Below are 18,060 nucleotides of genomic sequence, written 5' to 3'. Positions count from 1 at the left end.
ACAAATTTTGTCTAATATGTTACGAAAGACGCGGACCAATACATATAATACCATTTCAATAATTAAAAATCCAAAAAATATCAGATCAAATAAACCTTTACTATTCAGAACAATAAATCAGCTTTTATTATTTCAAGATATTATTTTTTTAATTTCTTCGACCCAGGGGAACACAAGTGACATTGCTCCTTGGGTATTGCAGTCAAAGTGAGCAAACCCGATGATATGGTCCTCGTGAATTACCGGTGAGCCGACCATCATCTTGAATTCCTGAAAAAATACGCAAATTCAAGTTTTTTGGACTTAGAATCTTATTTTGCACGCCTCATAGCGCGAAGCGCGTGAGGTTGTGCTTTATACTCGACTCGTCAAGGTCAAGCAATTTTGTGATCTTTAAATGCCTCTATCACAACCATATTATACTTATACAATAATATAAGTAGATGTACACCGACAAAACACTTAAATTAAACCGTCTTTTACTTTCTAAAATCATTTCATGTTGCTATTTTGAAAAAAAAAAAAAAAAAAAAAAAAAACATTTTGAAAAAAATTTTACGTGGACGTCCTGATGTCACTCCATTTTGGATGTAACAACGATTACTCCCGAACAAATTGATATTTCAAGACCGGACCTTTTTTATTAGTTTAAGAATTCGATCAACTGGGTCCGTATTTAATATCAGTAGCCTAGTTTACGTAATTTTTTTTTTTAATTAAATTTTTATTAAAATTCACTACGATACTACCGTACAAAGACAAACGAACTTTTCTTATTTGTCACGTGAAAACTATGGTGCCACTTGATCAAGCTAGATTTTTTTAGACTGCGTGCGCATGTGACAAGAAAAAAGGGCGCCGATATTTAAAAAAAAAATAAAAAATACTCTGTAAGAAATTACTTAATAATGTTTTTTTTAATCAATTGCACAATTTATTTTTTTCTTAAAAAATGAATGAGCGTTATGAGGCGTGCACTTTTGGATTTTCCAGATTTTTTTATTCTGCGTGAAATGATCTATAATAACCTTAAATTTTCCCAAAAGAAACCCTAATGAAAATTAATTTAAAAACTTTGGTTTTTGATATTTTCAAATTGGCGCTTCCCCCTCTCTAATTTTTCTTAAGTCTCTTACCGATATTTTCAAAAACTGCCGATCTTTTGGTACATATAGATTTAAGACGGTTAATAGAACCGATTTATCAAAAAAAAAGTGCCGATTTTTATATCAGATCAAAATTAATTAATCAAAAAAATTTAATTTTTTACCTTTTCTGTTTGTTTCATTTGAATGCAACAATCATTATCGGCCGCGAACGGACAATCCTTCTTATCAATAATCGAGACATCTTCTTCGTGCATTAAAAAGGTGTCGTAGAAAATATCGTCTTCCTTAACTCTATCTGGAGTAAAACTCCAGCCTTTGATCTTGTAAACGTCTCCCATTCCGCAGCTTTTTATCGGAAGTTGCATTATTTTTCTGTTGTGATCTTCCGGGAGTGCTTCAGCTAACTTCAGAAATTTAAATAAAAATTAAAAATTAATTAAGAAGATATAAGTACCCTAATGTAAAGAATGTCTATAAAAAAATACGTAGAAATACTTTTTTATCTTAAAATTAATTTTTAAATTCATTAATAACATTATTGAGGAAATTTCCGATAAATTAACTCATTAAATAATTATTAACATTTCATTGTCTAATAAAAAATACAGAACTCTTAATTACAATTATCAAAAAAATAAAAAAAAAATTTTTAATGAATTTATTAGAGTGATTTTTTAATTTTAAATTATTAAATTTGAATTTTCGCGGGCGAGTGACGTAGTTCCTTATCCGGCACGCAACGCCATCTTACAGAGCGCGGGAAAACTAAAAATTTTTAATTTTTCTAAAAATGAGTAAATAAGTCTAAAAAACAATAAAAAATGAAAAACAAGTTCTCTACTTATTAAAAATAAAAATGATATGCATATTTTTCTTTTTATTTGATTAAAAATATCAAAAAATTTCTTTAAAGAGATCCAAGTACTCTTCTAGTGTTAAATTTTAACTTCTAGTTTTAATTTTTTATTAATCATTAGGCTAGGTAGATTGAATTTACAAATTTTTTATTTAATTAAATTTGAAATTACCTTAAGAATGACCATGTGCGCGTTTTCCATAGTAATGATCTCACTGACAGTCCTGTTGATAAATTCTTCCGTTTTTTTAACCAAATCTGCCTTGTAACCAACAGCAACTTTCGCGTTAGCTTCAGTATCACAGTGGCTGGATATCAAAACGTGGGTTTTTGATAACATAACTCCTGGACAAGGAAAGTATTCTATTTTCCCGTTGCTCTTAGACATAAAGACAAGCTCAGTTGCATTTTCAATACCGTTTGCAGCATTAATTCGCGCGAAATCTTTTTTCGCGTTTTCTGTTGGAATTTCTATTTTTTTTTCTTCATCTCGGCATTCACTTGAGCCCATTTCTAAAATAAAGAAATTTAATTGTAACAACAACAATTACAACAACAACTAGAATAATAAAAATGATACTTACCATGATGAGCAATAGCTCCATGAAAAACTAAAAAGCCAACAATAATAAAACGCATCATTGTTTGCTAAAAGATTATCAATTACAATTTTCGCAATTGACAAACTTATCCTATTTATAGTTGATCGATGCTCATTATTTAATTATATTATTATCATAATGCAATGATATAATCAATAATTGCTGCAATAAAGTGAATAAGTCATGGAAATTGCCGGAGGTTTTAAAAAATTGTAAATTGCGAGCGTCGAGGTTATATAAACATGATTATTAAATTCAAATGATAACAGTTATTCTTACAAAAATATATTTACAATTTTATATATATTATACATCAATAGAAGTTGTATATAATTTATTAATTTATAGGAATATCTGGTCACGAATTGGGACCAAGAGATTCGGACACTTGGATCTCAGGCCGTAAATACCGTCTTGGAGGGAGCATACTCCTGATATGTTGCATTTCATCAGAAATTCAGTGAACTAGAAAGAAAAAAATAAGTTTCTGAATTTATTACCATTTTTTTGGTAGTTTGGGAAATAGTATCCTTTGTTATGAGGATACAATCTTTTTCAAGGGTTGAGCAAGTCTGGTCTCAATTTCAATAGTTGTAAGTGTCTTTTTCGACCTTTGGGTCTTGCTCCAGATACTTGTAGCAAATTCAATTGACAAGTCTTGAACAAGCCTTGTACAAGAACTTTCGGCCAGATTATAGCTCAACAATTGTATAAGAAAATTGAGAAAATTTGAAGATGCTTATCGATAAACTAACTATATCAATTCTTGAGAAAGACTGACACCAGAAGCATGCTGAGTATACTTGTGCAAGACTTGCTCAAGATCTACTCAAGATCAAATGTTTTCGAATGACCGTTCGCATCATTCTACCCCTCCTATATTTACTATAGGATCAGTGGATCTCATTCAGCTTAACCTTTTAGAGTATAGACCTACTGTTTTATCGATTAAGACAAAATTATTTTAAAACGAGCACCACTGAATCAATACATCTTAAAGTAGTGGAGGGAAAAAAGTGCTATAAAATATATAACGCTTGGTGCATCTTGAGCAAGTCACGCTTCAACATTTGCTGTTAGTTTTTGGTTGACAAATGCTTTAGAAATGAACAAATTACTGAGAATTACGGATCTTGAGCAAATCTTGAGCAAGTCATTTAAGTGTCCGTTGTGAGTTTCTGATTCAAAAAATCCGTCAGAAAGTTTTTCAATGCACCTTGCATTAGACTTGTCTCATATTCTTGACAAGATATCTTGAGCTAGTTATATAGATCTTGAACCAGTTCTTCTCTATGAACTTGAGCAAGACGTAGAAAAAGACACTAGCAGCTAGGTGTTTTGCTCAAGACACTACCTAAATCTTGCTCAAGCACCCGTTACCTGATAATGCTGATCATCAACATCATCATAATTTCTTCGATAGTATAGTAGTCAGTCCCCCCTTTAAATAATAAACCATACTTACCAGAGCATTATTCTGATCATGGGGTCCAATAACAACAACAATACACTCATTATTATCTGGATCAGCCAACACCTTAGCTTGATTCCCCAACGACTCAATGCTAGTATGCGACAATTGGACACTAGTAAACGGTATGTTGATACTTCCTTTCACAGCACCGCGCTCGTACCTAAAAATTCCAAAAGTAACTTATCATCCAACTTATTATCCCAGATCTAAACACAGAAAATCCAAACTTACTGTATATTATTCCTAATATCCACAACAATCATCTTATCCCGTTTGTTTCCGTAATAATTAACGAAATCATCATTACTAATCCTTGGCATCTTTTCAGTTCCAGGTTCAGGTTCCTTCCAGTGGCTGGCTTTGGATTGGTCAAATTGGTACTTCCTATAAGTAATACTCGTCGGAGTGTTCGTGTATATGTCCATGGAGTCTTTGACGCAGAGCTCGATATCCACTTCAGGAAGATCGGAAAATAAAAGGATACACTCGTTGAAGCCTGAAGTTAGCAGTGCGTCTCTAAGCTGCTTCAAGATCGCGAGGCCGACCATCAAGGGAAATGAGGAGTCGCCTAGAAGAAGCTTGTCCCACAGATGGAGTATCTTGTGCAGCGGGAACACGTCTGGAACAGTAATTTTATGGTTAGAATGATAAACTTGGTAGGCTGCCCTAGCGGTTTTGTAGATGCCGAAAAAATGTCGCAGTTATACAGTATCAATGCGGTATTTTTTCAGCATTTTTTCGGTTGTTTGAGTCAGTTTTTTCATCGAAACATTACGAAACGTTTACCGTAAAAATGCGAAATATTTACGTTAAAGATGCGGAATATTTACGCTGAAAATGTGGCATACTTACTGATGGCAATAAGCTGGTAAAATGACTGTATTAAAACCATATTTAAAGAATGGTGTAAAATTAAATAATGCTCGGACTGGGATTCGAACCCAGAACCTCCCGAAGACATGTCGGCTACTCTACCATTTGAGCTACCCGGTCTATACCAAATTTCCTTTTTGCTTCTTGAAATTAAATAATATAATTATATATGTGAAACAGAATAACTTTTCGATTTTAGAAAATTTGCAATTTTCTAAGTGAGAAATTAAAGATTGAAATTAAAATTAGAATATATTTACTTAACATATGTATTCCTTTGTATTCATTACCGCTAAATACCTAATTAAAAAATAATATTCTACATAGTATTTATTCAAAAACAGTATTTGTTTTTGCAAAATAGCAATGGAGGATAAAAAGCAAAATTGGAAATTTTTCATTTTATTCATTTCTAACATAGAAGTGAACTAAAAATAAAACCAAATCTTTAATATTTGTCCATTATATCAGAAAATATTCGGCAAAATTGCTGTATTATTACGGTAATAATTTGGAATTTTTTGGGTAAAATTTGAGCATTAATGCGGTAATCGTATAGTATATTTTTGGTAACCGTACATCATAAGTAAAGAATATATACTGGATAATTACAATATAAAAACTGGCCAAAACAACTATAGTTTAACCGCATTATTACCGAATTATAACGGTAAATATACGGCATGAGCATAAATGCAAAAAAATTACGGTATTTTTACGGCATTCTTAAAACCGCGAGGGTGTTTAGTGGAACAAGAACTTACGTGAGAACATGGTGAGGAACCAGGGAATCGCAAAGAGTTCCGGAACAAAGTTGATCCCTCTTAAGTGGTTCGCTAGCTTGGGATCATGGAACCCGATGATCTGCGAGAATTTTCCAAGATACTCTTGAATTACAGCGCTATTGTCCTTCAGGAAGAACTGGTGCAGGTATTTTGGGACAAAAGCTTCCAAGCAGGCGAACGCCAGCGCTTCGTTGTTGAAGTTAAGGTACAAAAATGGCGCTGTGAGCGAGTCTAGACCCTGCCAGTAGACATACTGAGGGTTGTTCCTCACCCAGGCCTTGAGGAGTCTCTGGAGTCGTTCGTGTCCTGCTCCAGAAGACAGCAACTCACTGTACTGGTGACATCTAGGAATGTCCACTTCAATCTGCCGGTCGGTGTGCGTTGGAGTCTCTTTGTCAATCTGCTCGTATTTTCTCTGGATGTTCCCGACTACTCCCAAAATGGCTGCCCAAATCTGGCCGCGAAATGGCGGAGGAATATCCTTGTGAGCTTCTCGCAGGATTGCTGAGCGAGACACTGGGTAGGCTTGGAGCAGCCGCTCGAATAGGACCAGTCGGTAGAACTGGTACTCGGTGTCTCTTTCGCGGATTATTAGAGGAAGTTTAGTGGTTGCGTTGGTTAACTCGTCTTGGAGGTGAAAGTCTGCTTCTGTGGAGAGCTTTGGGCTGTTGGCTATGTAGGGTACGTGGCTTAGACGTTGTTTCAGAGTTTCTAGAAGTACCTGAATTGATAATAAATATTGAGCAAAACTTAGTTGCTAGTATCTTTTTCTACGTCTTGCTCAAGTTCATGTAGAAGAACTGGTTCAAGATTTATATAACTAGCTCAAGACATCTTGTGCAAGAATGTGAGACAAGTCTAATGCATGGTGCATTGAAAAACTTTCTGACGGATTTTTTGAATCAGAAACTCACAACAGACACTTACCCATGACTTGCTCAACATTTGCTCAAGATCCGTAATTCTCAGTAATTTGTTCATTTCTAAAGCATTTGTCAACCAAAAACTAACAGCAAATGTTGAAGCGTGACTTGCTCACGATGCATCATGCATTATATATTTTATAGCACTTTTTCCCCTCCACTACTTGAAGATGTATTGATTCAGTAGTGCTCATTTTAAAATAATTTTATCTTGATCGATAAAACAGTAGGTCTTTACTCTAAAAGGTTATGCTGAATGAGATCCACTGATCCTATAGTAAATATAGGAGAGGTACAATAATAAGAACGGTCATTCGAAAACATTTGATCTTGAGCAAGTCTTGCACAAGTATATTCAGCATGCTTCTGTTGTCAGTTTTTCTCAAAAATTGATATAGTTAGTTTATCGATAAGCATCTTCAGATTTTCTCAATTTTCTTACACAATTGTTGAGCTATAATTTGGCCGAAAGTTCTTGTACAAGGTTTGTTCAAGACTTGTCAATTGAATTTGCTACAAGTATCTGGAGCAAGACCCATAGGTAGAAAAAGACACTAACAACTATCGAAATTGAGAGCAGACTTGCTCAAGCCTTGAAAAAAATTGGTATTCATACATACCTTAATAACCCTAAGATCCAGCAACCCAGCAGTGTCCCTCCTTCCAAACATCTGCCCCAGCAAAATAATCAAATTAGGAATTGACAAAATCGGAGGCCTGGACCTGATCAGTCCCTGTTTCTTCAACTCCCCAGTCATGTCGCCGCCAGCAAGCTGCCACAAGTAATACAAGTCATCCATTTTCCTGGTTACAACATCCAGGAACTCGTCCTGATCCTTGAACTCCCCAGCCCTGAACTCCTTAAAGATCGGAAGATCCAGCAGCTCTGAAGCGCTGAGCCGCTTCGAAGGATCAACCTCCAGCGCCATGGCCACAAACTCCTTCAATTCCTGCGGAATCTTTTTGTAAGTGTCATGCCGGTCGCATTCAAGGGCCAGCCGTTCAAAGATCCCGTTCTCAGAATGCAGCAGACTCAGGAGCTTCCACAGACATTGGCCCAGCTTCAGCTCCGCCCAGAGTGACCTCTTCAGCAGAAGCTCCGCGATTATCATCCCCAGGGACCAGGAGTCTACTTTACAAGAGCTAGGAGTGCTCTGCTCGTTCAAAAACACCTCGGGGGCGGTGTACTTAGGGCTTCCGATAGGAAAGGAGACGTTCCGGCCCATGTCGGTCATGTAGTAGAGTCCGAAGTTGTAAAGCTTAATCTCCTGGCTCCTGGAGATCAGGATCGTCTCCGGACTCAAGTGCCTGAAATATAGATTTTTGGATTATCAAGCTCCACCCTATCGAAAAATCCACATAGAAAGTGTGGATTTCTAAAGGAATCCACACGAAAACCTGTGGATACATGGATTCCTATATGGAAAATCCACATAGGAAATATGAATTTCTATAGAAATCCACATAGGAACCTGTGGGTTGATGGATTCCTGTATGGGAAATCCACATCGGAAGTATGGATTCCTATAGTGAATTTATATGTGGAATAAACATAGACCTTGTAACAACGTGACTTAGGCCAGTGAGTAACGTAGAAGACTGTCAACCATGAGGTACCGGGTTCAAGTCCATCAGACGCAAGCAGTTTTTTCATTGGATAAAATTACGAAATTCCTTTTTCAGAATTTATTTCAATTAATAATTAATTAATAGCAATTACTTCATAATTATTTTTAATTTTTCAAATAAATTTTTTTTCGCCTGATTAATATGGGAATCTATGTAGGATCCTACCCTGGATTTCTATATAAGAAACCATATGGGAATCTATCCGAAAACGCCATATGGGAATCCAGGCTGGTTTTAACACTGGATTAACACTTCTAAGTAGTGAAAATGGAAGCTTATTAGAAGATCTTTACGATGCATTTTACCAAATTTTAATATCTTGTCTAATTCAGTTGTTATACCAAGTTGAAGTAGTAAAAACATCAATTTTTACGATTTTCAAAATTTCAAAATCATGTCATTTCCAAATTACTCGCTCGATTAAGCTCATCTTTGAACTTAACCTTGGTCTTGATCGATAAATGAAGCATGTTGAGTTTGAGAAGAATCGGTTATAAATTGAAAACGTTATCGTGCTGACAAGCCGCGTTATATCGTATAAATATATATATATATATATATATATATATATATATATATATATATATATATATATATATATATATATATATATATATATATATGTCGGAGATAATATCGAGCTGGGTTTTCCTAGAGATAGGGAAATTCCTAATATTTTAGTTTGTCTGTTAGTTTTAAGCAAAATTGTAAAGCATAGAATATTTAATAATTATTTATAACTTAAGCCGATTATAATTTTTATGGTTATGGCGATGGGCTTGAGTCCGGAATGACAATGGTCACCAAACGTAGCCGAGGTCACGGGATAGAAGTAATAAGTATACAGTTAAAGATATCGACAGACAATGAGGGCTGTCGAAATATTTTTTGAGAGAAGAAGTACTTAGGGTACTGAGACGAGTAGTGCTCGTTGAGCATTGATCAAGTAAAGACATCGAATATATCCTGCTGACCCCGGATTCGTTCTCGGTCTCATTCTCCAGCGCTTTTACCTTGTATATTAATTATATTTGGATAATTAATCGTAGTATTGTTTATACAAGTTAGCGTACATTATATTTCAAAATTTAGATCAGTGTTATATTTTAATTATTCTAAATTAATAAATAATTGAATAAACGAACCAAATGGACTGTACTAACGCCCCTAACAATGCTTTTCCGACATATATATATTGTGAAGAAGGTATTATAAGCGGGGAGGCGGAGGGGTGTGACGAGCGACGGCACCGCGGGCCTCATCGACGGACCGAGCAAGCTACCGCTACCGCGACCGCGTCGACTGCCCGTGCTACGGCATTTATGTATTTAGTTTTAGTTTTGTTTATGAGTTGAATTATTTTGTTAATTATTAAATATTATTGGTTATTATTATTTTTATTTGTTATTAATTAATTATTAATAATCATTGGAAACGACGTTGAAAAGTAAAAAAGGATTTTGTTAGTTCGCCATCGTCGCGATAGATGGCGTCGCTTGTTCGCTCGCAGTAAAAATCGCCGAGCTAATATAAGCGAAACCGCGTCGTGATAATTTTAGTTCTTTCAAAGAACAAAAATTGATTTTATCTGAAATTAATAATTGATTAAAATATTTCGAATAAATTCGAAATATCCAATTAATAATTAATTTCTAGGTCCCAGCGACTATTTAGTATGGGAAAATAATTTTACGAAAATTATTTATTTCTTATAAAAATTATTTTTTAAGTGTCGTGGATGAATTAGTATGAAAATGTAATTTGAATGAAATTAATGAAATCTGTTAAATTGATTGAATGAATCTAATATTTAATTTCGGAAATTTAAATAAAAAAACTTAGAAACTTTCGGGGAATTCCCGAAGTTCGACGGCGAGCGATAGGTGGCGATAATTCGCCAATAATTTTCGCTGTTAGTAATAATTTTCGGGTTGATAAAGCCCGAAAATTATCCGCCGTTGAGAAACCTTTCTCTGGGGTTAATTTCTCGTCTAGAGACTTCTGGCCGAGGAATTAGAAGAGGGTCCACTCTACCTGGTGCGGACTACCACAGGTAAGTGAACTTGATCTCCTACGAGAAAAGGCGACTCTCCACCTGGAGGCCTTCAGCCAAAAGGTGGCAACCACAGCCGATTAGGTGGGGCGAGGTGGATTTTATTCACTCTCCCCTTGGGAATCGCAAAGTAGGACCTGCGGGGCGGCACTAGCCACCCGTCAGGAAGCGGGCACCAGAGGACCGACGGAAGGGAATTAGCGACGCGTTTTTGTAAACAACGGGAGTATGATATTACCGAAGTCGGTAATGATATTAGTAAACGCCGTGTATGTATGTGTTTTGTTTAATTAATCGCCGTTATTGTAAAATGTATAAATTTAATGTTTTGTTTATTAGAATAAAGAGGTTCTGTTTTTGATAAATATAATTAAATTTTCGAGTTTAATTAATTTAGACTTACCCTCGTTAGAATCCTGGACACCGGCGAGTTTAAATCGAGCCGGGGGTAAAAATACGTCAAAAAGTACCCGTTACAATATATATAAATACATACATATATAAACTTTTGAACTATATACATTTTCTGACTCAGCTCGACAAACTAAGTCAGAAAATGACTAAATTTTTTAAAAGTTGCGCCATGAGGACGGCTGTAATAGTTAGATTTTTATGAAATCTACTAAAAACCCCCGTTTAAAATTAATAAATTAAGGATTATTATTTATTAAGGATAAACAATTATGAACAATTGATAGAGCAGGTGAATAAAATTCTTAAACTTACCTGTGAGTCAGTCCTAGATCATGAATGTAACTCAGCGCCGATAGGCACTGGTAAGCTATGTACTTGATCGTCTCCCAGGAGAAGCTTTCATCACCAATGTGTCCCGAGAGCGGAGACCCAGTGTACTCAGCAACAACAATTGTCCGCTCGTGCTTGCTCCTGATTATGTCTAGGTACGGAGCCAAGTTCCTGTGCCGGACCGTCTTGAGGAACTGCGCCTTTCCGTAGATCGTGATCGAGTTTGGCGTTAATGGCAGTCCGTTGCTTCCGCAGAGCTCCGTTGGGTGGCTTTGAGCGAAAAATGTCATGCCTCCTAGGCATCGCTCTTCGCTGTCCAGGATCGCCGGACACATTTTCAAGGTTTGTTTTGAAAACCAGGTTAGATACTGTTTTTTTTTTCTTTAGTTATCGTGTGGATGCTAGTAGGCGTTTGTTTTTCAAACGAGCTTTGGATTTTCAACGCTAGGTGGCGGGAGTTTCAAGCTTTGGGCTTGTGGATTGAAGATTCACTTCGCTGTTGGTAGGAGCAGAGGTTGGCTTGCCGACTATAGACCTGGAGAATAGAAAAACATCATATTAATGCGCTTACCATAAATTTAGCGTTGTAATTCTGAAATAATACGATATTTCTGTGGTTACTCGCGAGTTTTTTTTAAGATAGTTACGCAGCATTTCTACTGTACTCTTGCTGCAAATTTACTAGAATAATACAATTAAATTATCGTATTTCAGAATTTTTACCGTAAAAAATCTAAAAAATCAATGCATTAACTATAATATTCCTATAATTTTACAATAATAAATTGGTATTTCTACGGTAATAATACCGAAGTTATACTGCAATTTTTCCGCTTATGATCCCATAATAAAATTGAGATGAAATGTATGTGAAACCAATTTATTCGTAATGTAATTGGTTGAAAATATTTATTCTCATTCTGATTGGTTAAAAGTGAATATAATATACATAAACGACACATAAATATATCATGACAACACATATGAGGCGCGCGCTTACACGCACAAATTAAATTCTAGTCCCATAATAAAATTGAGTCCCATAATAAAATTGAGATGAAATGTATGTGAAACCAATCTATTCGTGATGTGATTGGTCGAATATATCATATGCACGAAAATATATGCAAACTCTATAGTCAATGCGCGCGCTTGCGCGCGCAAATTTTAATTCTAGTATAATTAAAAAATAGCAAAAATTTAGTATTTTTTGTTAATTGCTGCATTTAAAGTCATACCATAAAAACTGTGCAGATTATAAAATTTTCATTTTTATTCCATTAATTCTTACGTTTTTTATTCTAATCAAAGAATCATTGGAAGTAAAGCGTAGGGATTGTAGGATTCTTAAAGTTCAAAGATGAGTAAATAAGTATACAGTAAATATGCGGTACATTTACTAAATGCTGTTAATATTCCGTAATATTCCTATTGTATTGCCGTAAATATTCTGAATTTATTTCGTAATTATTCTGTAATAATTCCGCAAAATCTGGCTAAAATAACTGAAGTAGGTAAACATACAGCATTAATATCGTATAAATATCGAATCTGCGGCATTTCCAAAACCGCAAGTGACTTGCCTATCAAAAAATTCCATATGGGAAACCAGCCTGGATTCTACGCTACTCACTGGCCTAAGTCACGTTCTTACAAGGTCTATGTTTATTCCACATAAATTCACTATAGGAATCCATACTTCCGATGTGGATTTCCCATACAGGAATCCATCAACCCACAGGTACCTATGTGGATTCCTATAAAAATTTATATTTCCTATGTGGATTTTCCATATAGGAATCCATGTATCCACAGGTTCACGTGTGGATTCCTAAAGGAATCCACACTTCCTATACGGATTCATACTTTCCTATGTAGATTCCCACATAAACTGTGGATTTTTTTAATAGAAGTATAAATATCGAATTTTTACGGCATTTCCACAACCGCTATCAAAATAATTTTAAAATTCCAAAATATCAATTACAACAAAGTTTGTAGCTCATTATAAAAACACCAAAAAATTCAATGTCATTTCCAACGCATCAATTTTCTTATCAGTCGTAACAACAAATATACTATCAATCCAATTAATCACGCACTTTATCAAAACTATATTTATCTAGCCCAATAGATAATCGTATCGTATTCTTTCAAAACCTGTACAGTTAACAACAAACACCTCATCGCTAACCTTGACACCCAAACCATTTGATTTAAATCCAGCTGATGAAACACAACCTAACAAAATACAAGTGGTTAAACGTAAACACAAGCTTGTATATAAATTCTCGGCAGTTTTGATCGAACCTCAAATCGAATATTAGTCTTTTAAACACAATGACTGTTAAAGTCTTGATAATTAGCGCTCTGCTTGCCCTAGTGGCAGCAAAAGGTAACTATTTTTGATACTTTTTTGTCTATAACAGCTGCAGTTATAATCAAGACCTTGTTCTGTTCTAGATTTCGATGATCATTTGGAGCAACATGTAGAGGAGCCCAACATGGGATCAAGATCTACAAACTATCGCTGGGGGACCCTCCAAAGAGTGGGAACTGCGTTTCGTACTTCCGTAATTGTCACAGAAGAAAAGACTTCTAATTATCACGGGTGCGTTGGAGTTCCCGTCAGCAAACAGCATGTTCTGATCTCAAGAGCCTGTAATCTCAATCTGAACAAGAAGCTTGTCGCCGTAGCTGCTGGAGCCGTCAATTGGGAACAGGAGAATTCTTTCCGTCATGTTAGGAAAGTTGACTCCTTAGGAGAGAATATTCTTGTTGTTACTGTAAGTCGTTAGCCTATCAAAAAAATTTATATGAGTTTATGTAAGAATCCACATAGGAAAGTATGGATTCGTATAGGAATCCACATAGGAAGTGTGGATTCCTAAAGGAATCCACACGAAAACCTGTGGATACATGGATTCCTATATGGAAAATCCACATAGGAAATATGAATTTCTATAGAAATCCACATAGGAACCTGTGGGTTGATGGATTCCTGTATGGGAAATCCACATCGGAAGTATGGATTCCTATAGTGAATTCATATAAGTGGAATAAACATAGACCTTGTAAGTTCGTGACTTAGGCCAGTGAGTAGCGTAGAAGACTGTCACCCATGAGGTACCGGGTTCAAGTCCATCAGATGCCAGCAGTTTTTTCATTAGATAAAATTACAAAATCCCTTTTTCAGAATTTATTTCAATTAATAATTAATTAATAGCAATTACTTCATAATTATTTTTAATTTTTTAAATACATTTTTTTTCGCCTGATTAATATGGGAATCTATGTAGGATCCTACCCTGGATTCCTATATAGGAAACCATATGGGAATCTATCCGAAAACGCCATGTGGAAACACAGGCTGATTTCCCATATGGATTTTTTTAGTAGGGAATCCTATCAAAGAATCCACATGAGTTTATATGGAAATCCACATAGGAAAGTATGGATTCGTATAGGAACCAATAGGAATTCATAAGGGAAGTGTAGATTCCTAAAGGAATCCATACGGGAACCTGTGGATGCATGAATTCCTATATGGAAAATCCACATAGGAAATATGAATTTCTATAGGAATCCACATAGGAACCTGTGGGTTGATGGATTCCTGTATGGGAAATCCACATCAGAAGTATGGATTCCTATAGTGAATTTATATAAGTGGAATAAACATAGACCTTGTAAGTTCGTGACTTAGGCCAGTGAGTAGCGTAGAAGACTGTCACCCATGAGGTACCGGGTTCAAGTCCATCAGACGCCAGCAGTTTTTTCATTAGATAAAATTACAAAATCCCTTTTTCAGAATTTATTTCAATTAATAATTAATTAATAGCAATTACTTCATAATTATTTTTAATTTTTTAAATAAATTTTTTTTCGCCTGATTAATATGGAAATCTATATAGGATCCTACCCTGGATTCCTATATAGGAAACCATATGGGAATCTATCCGAAAACGCCATGTGGGAATCCAGGCTGGTTTCCCATATGAATTTTTTTAATAGGGTTATCATCAACAATGATTAACAATCATAGGAATCTAATGTTGGACTTTTGGTAATCTTTTGCATTTTTTGCAGTTGCAAAATGAAATCGAGGAGGGTATCATGGTCTACAGCCTGCCAGCAGAGAAACTTCGGCGAGGAGCTTCTTATCTTTCCTTTGGATGGACTCCTTTGTGCACTCCAATTGCTAAGATTGCTAAGCAAACCTTCAAGAAGGAGATTTTGATCGTTGATGATGAAAATTGTAAGATTAGTGATGATAATCACGCTTGTGGGGAAGAAGTTTCACGCAAGGTGAGTTTGTAGTTTGTAACTTTTGATCCAAAAAAATTCTAGCCTTCAATTTGGTCAGCTAAGCGCTAAATTAGATTTGGGTTGATGTTAATAATAATGATTTTATTTTTATTCGACAGGTCGGTGCTGGATCTCCCGTTATTAGAGGGTTCACTGTTTATGGATTCACTGATTTCGAATGCTCCAAGAAGGGATCCATTGATGAAGTGTTTCCATTTGTTGATTCTATTAGGAGTCTTATTGCAAACTAAGGCATATATTGTTCAATTTTCATTTTTTTTGTAATTAATTTGTAACAGTATTTTATGATTATCTTTTGTGGATCTAATGAAATAAATTGCATTTATTAACCAATGATTGATGATAGTTTTTTGGAATTTTATGTGGTTTCGTGAAACTTTATTTAATTTTATAAGAGTGTGTATAAAGTTATAAGAAAGCCATTTTTTTGAAAAATTCATAACTTTTTTTGGATCAAGTAAAAAAATCTTTCGACGTCAGGAAGACTGATCAATATCATGATTATTAACTCTACATCATGTTTATACTATAATAGCCAATAATTCTAAATCGGCTGCAACAGTAAAACTTTTTCTTTAAATAAACTCTAAAAATGAGTAATATTGAGGCTATATCCACTTGTAAGGAGTGAAAATTTATTAATAATAAAGCTTTACGATGCAATTTACGGAATCTCATATCCAATTCTGCAAAATGTCACACACTTAGCTTAGCTTCGAACTTAACCTTGGTCTTTATCGATAGATAAAGCATGTTAAGTTTGAGAAAAATCGATTAAAAATTGTAAGCGCTATCGTGCTGACAAGCCGCGTTATATCATAGATATGTATATATATTTATAAACTTTTGAAAGAACGATATTTTCTGACTCAGTTTATTGAGCTGTCAGAAAATGGCTGAATTTTTTAAAAGCTGCGCCATCAGGACGACTGCAGTAGTAAGATTTTTATGAAATCTACAAAAAAGGCATGAAATTCAAGGTTTCGTTTGGATTTTTCAAGTTTCAGTTATCGTTTGGAAGTGATGTAAGCAAGATTATTGATAAGTCCGGCGATAACATTGATTCTATCGTCAGTATCAAAGTAATCTGCATAGAAGAACTGTTAAGTTGGCTTAGAAACTTTATAAAATTGTAGTGTTTTATGTACAAATAAGTTGTACTTATTAAAGCCATATTAAAGCAAATTTTTTTTTTTTTTTTTTTAAGGGAGTTGGGAAAGAACGGATAGGGAAAGGGGGGGACCTACTCAGTGGGAATTTTTCCGTAATTGAAAAAATAATCAGACAGCCCAGACTGGGAATCGAACCCAGATCTCTCGGTTACGCGCCAAGGGCTCTACCAGTTAAGCTATCCGAGACAAGTACTGACTACTTTATTCAGTCACGTATATAAGAGCCACCGAGCAAACAACGCCACCGTCCATCTTACGGTAAAGAGCCATATTAATTTAGTACTTATATATGTACAACTTATGTACAAATAAGTTGTGATTTTTCTGTACAGTAACACTATCGGTAAGTTAAAAATTTTGTCCGCTTTAGAAAAGCTACATTTTTCTATTTAGGTAAAAATAATTATAATTTAATAATTTATTTTTTAGTTTAAGATGAGTGAGGAAAATAAAGACGAAAAGAATGTATTATTTACATTTGAACATGTTTTTACAAAAATTGCAAATTCGACAGGCAAGATGAAGTCACCTGAATTTGAAACACCAAAAATTCCAGGTGTTAAATTTTCAATTACCGCTTGTATACTTTATCACAATACGGTGGACGTAGAAGTAAAAAAGAACGATATTAGAAAAGCTGTTTCAATTATAAAAATATACTTTGGTGGATCAAATTCAACTAGGCGCGTTGTTAATTGGAAAGATAGATTATGTTTTGAGACATTGAATATTCCTTTTGATTTTGACGTATGCGATAAATATATTAATTTACCAAATTTTTGTTGCCAAAAAGACATCGGTCACGAATATACAGTGCCAATAACTTGTGAAATAATTTGGAATGGATTCGTTGAAGATTTGTATTATTCAGATGTGAGCACTCAGATGAAAATTTTATATGACGATAAAGAACTTACGGACATGTTAATTAAAATTGAAGACGGCGAATTTCCAGCTCATAGAAGTATCATTTCAGCACAAAGTCCTGTATTCTACAAAATGTTAACTTCTGGTATGAAAGAGTCCAAAGAAAATAGTATTACATTTCCGGATACTGACACTGATGTCATAAAAGAACTGCTTCTGTTCATCTACAAGGGAAAAATGGACAAAGCTGAAACAGACGCTGAACTCGCTTTAAAATTATGCAACTTTGCGCATATGTATCAAATCGATCAATTAAAAATAACGTGTGAATATATTTTAATAAGAAGCTTGACTATTGAAAATGCACCTGCTATTCTCGCTGCAGGTAAGATTATGGAATCGGTTATATTACAGCAACAAGCAAGTGCTTTTATTACATTGAATATATCTGCCATGCTGGCTATTCTAATGATATAATATATGGCAATATCAAGATTAATTCATTTAATTTTTTGTTTATTCATATGAATTAACAATTGACAAATATGTATCATATTAATACAATAGCAAATTGAAAAAGTTTGGAAAATCCATCAGTGCACGCCTCATAATGTTAATTCATTTAAAAAAATAAATTGTGTAAT

The 18,060-nt window shown here is 34.7% G+C and overlaps 4 protein-coding genes across 4 annotated transcripts; 2 read left to right on the top strand and 2 right to left on the bottom strand.

Annotated features, from left to right (window-relative positions):
* Nucleotides 1–80: 80 nt before the first annotated feature.
* Nucleotides 81–2,705, bottom strand: LOC123263590. Its single transcript, XM_044726484.1, has 4 exons — nt 2,550–2,705; nt 2,138–2,478; nt 1,271–1,513; nt 81–270 (listed from the first exon to the last, which is right to left on the bottom strand). The coding sequence occupies exons 1-4, from the start codon at nt 2,605–2,607 to the stop codon at nt 133–135; spliced, it is 780 nt and encodes a 259-aa protein (XP_044582419.1). The 5' UTR covers nt 2,608–2,705; the 3' UTR covers nt 81–132.
* A 90-nt stretch (nt 2,706–2,795) lies between these two features.
* Nucleotides 2,796–11,448, bottom strand: LOC123263508 (TBC domain-containing protein kinase-like protein). Its single transcript, XM_044726343.1, has 6 exons — nt 11,031–11,448; nt 7,243–7,930; nt 5,679–6,420; nt 4,273–4,660; nt 4,033–4,201; nt 2,796–3,032 (listed from the first exon to the last, which is right to left on the bottom strand). Exons 1-6 carry the CDS (start codon nt 11,381–11,383, stop codon nt 2,910–2,912), a joined length of 2,463 nt encoding a protein of 820 aa, XP_044582278.1. The 5' UTR covers nt 11,384–11,448; the 3' UTR covers nt 2,796–2,909.
* Nucleotides 11,449–12,988: 1,540 nt separating this feature from the next.
* Nucleotides 12,989–15,709, top strand: LOC123263598. The gene is made up of 4 exons (XM_044726495.1): nt 12,989–13,443; nt 13,512–13,834; nt 15,138–15,356; nt 15,476–15,709. Exons 1-4 carry the CDS (start codon nt 13,389–13,391, stop codon nt 15,605–15,607), a joined length of 729 nt encoding a protein of 242 aa, XP_044582430.1. The 5' UTR covers nt 12,989–13,388; the 3' UTR covers nt 15,608–15,709.
* Nucleotides 15,710–16,754: 1,045 nt separating this feature from the next.
* LOC123263579 lies at nt 16,755–18,039 on the top strand. Its single transcript, XM_044726470.1, has 2 exons — nt 16,755–16,892; nt 16,979–18,039. The coding sequence occupies exon 2, from the start codon at nt 16,985–16,987 to the stop codon at nt 17,891–17,893; it is 909 nt and encodes a 302-aa protein (XP_044582405.1). The 5' UTR covers nt 16,755–16,892; nt 16,979–16,984; the 3' UTR covers nt 17,894–18,039.
* The last annotated feature ends 21 nt before the right edge of the window (nt 18,040–18,060 follow it).

Source organism: Cotesia glomerata, linkage group LG4 (genome assembly GCF_020080835.1).
Source record: "Cotesia glomerata isolate CgM1 linkage group LG4, MPM_Cglom_v2.3, whole genome shotgun sequence".
Taxonomy (NCBI): Eukaryota; Metazoa; Arthropoda; class Insecta; order Hymenoptera; family Braconidae; genus Cotesia; species Cotesia glomerata.
The sequence above is the reverse complement of the archived record's forward strand: the minus strand, read 5'-3'. Positions and strand labels throughout refer to the sequence as shown.

Excerpts from the sequence above, each read along its gene's own strand:
- LOC123263590 (XM_044726484.1), bottom strand. The coding sequence starts at position 2,607 with ATGATGCGTTTTATTATTGTTGGCTTTTTAGTTTTTCATGGAGCTATT. Across the intron at positions 1,514-2,137 it reads CGCACATGGTCATTCTTAAG|TTAGCTGAAGCACTCCCGGA; the intron begins GTAATTTCAAAT and ends AAATTTCTGAAG. Across the intron at positions 271-1,270 it reads AAATGAAACAAACAGAAAAG|GAATTCAAGATGATGGTCGG; the intron begins GTAAAAAATTAA and ends GTATTTTTTCAG.
- LOC123263508 (XM_044726343.1), bottom strand. The coding sequence starts at position 11,383 with ATGTGTCCGGCGATCCTGGACAGCGAAGAGCGATGCCTAGGAGGCATG. Across the intron at positions 7,931-11,030 it reads GATCTAGGACTGACTCACAG|GCACTTGAGTCCGGAGACGA; the intron begins GTAAGTTTAAGA and ends TCTATATTTCAG. Across the intron at positions 4,202-4,272 it reads GATATTAGGAATAATATACA|GTACGAGCGCGGTGCTGTGA; the intron begins GTAAGTTTGGAT and ends TGGAATTTTTAG.
- LOC123263598 (XM_044726495.1), top strand. The coding sequence starts at position 13,389 with ATGACTGTTAAAGTCTTGATAATTAGCGCTCTGCTTGCCCTAGTGGCA. Across the intron at positions 13,835-15,137 it reads AGAATATTCTTGTTGTTACT|TTGCAAAATGAAATCGAGGA; the intron begins GTAAGTCGTTAG and ends CATTTTTTGCAG. Across the intron at positions 15,357-15,475 it reads GGGAAGAAGTTTCACGCAAG|GTCGGTGCTGGATCTCCCGT; the intron begins GTGAGTTTGTAG and ends TTTATTCGACAG.
- LOC123263579 (XM_044726470.1), top strand. The coding sequence starts at position 16,985 with ATGAGTGAGGAAAATAAAGACGAAAAGAATGTATTATTTACATTTGAA.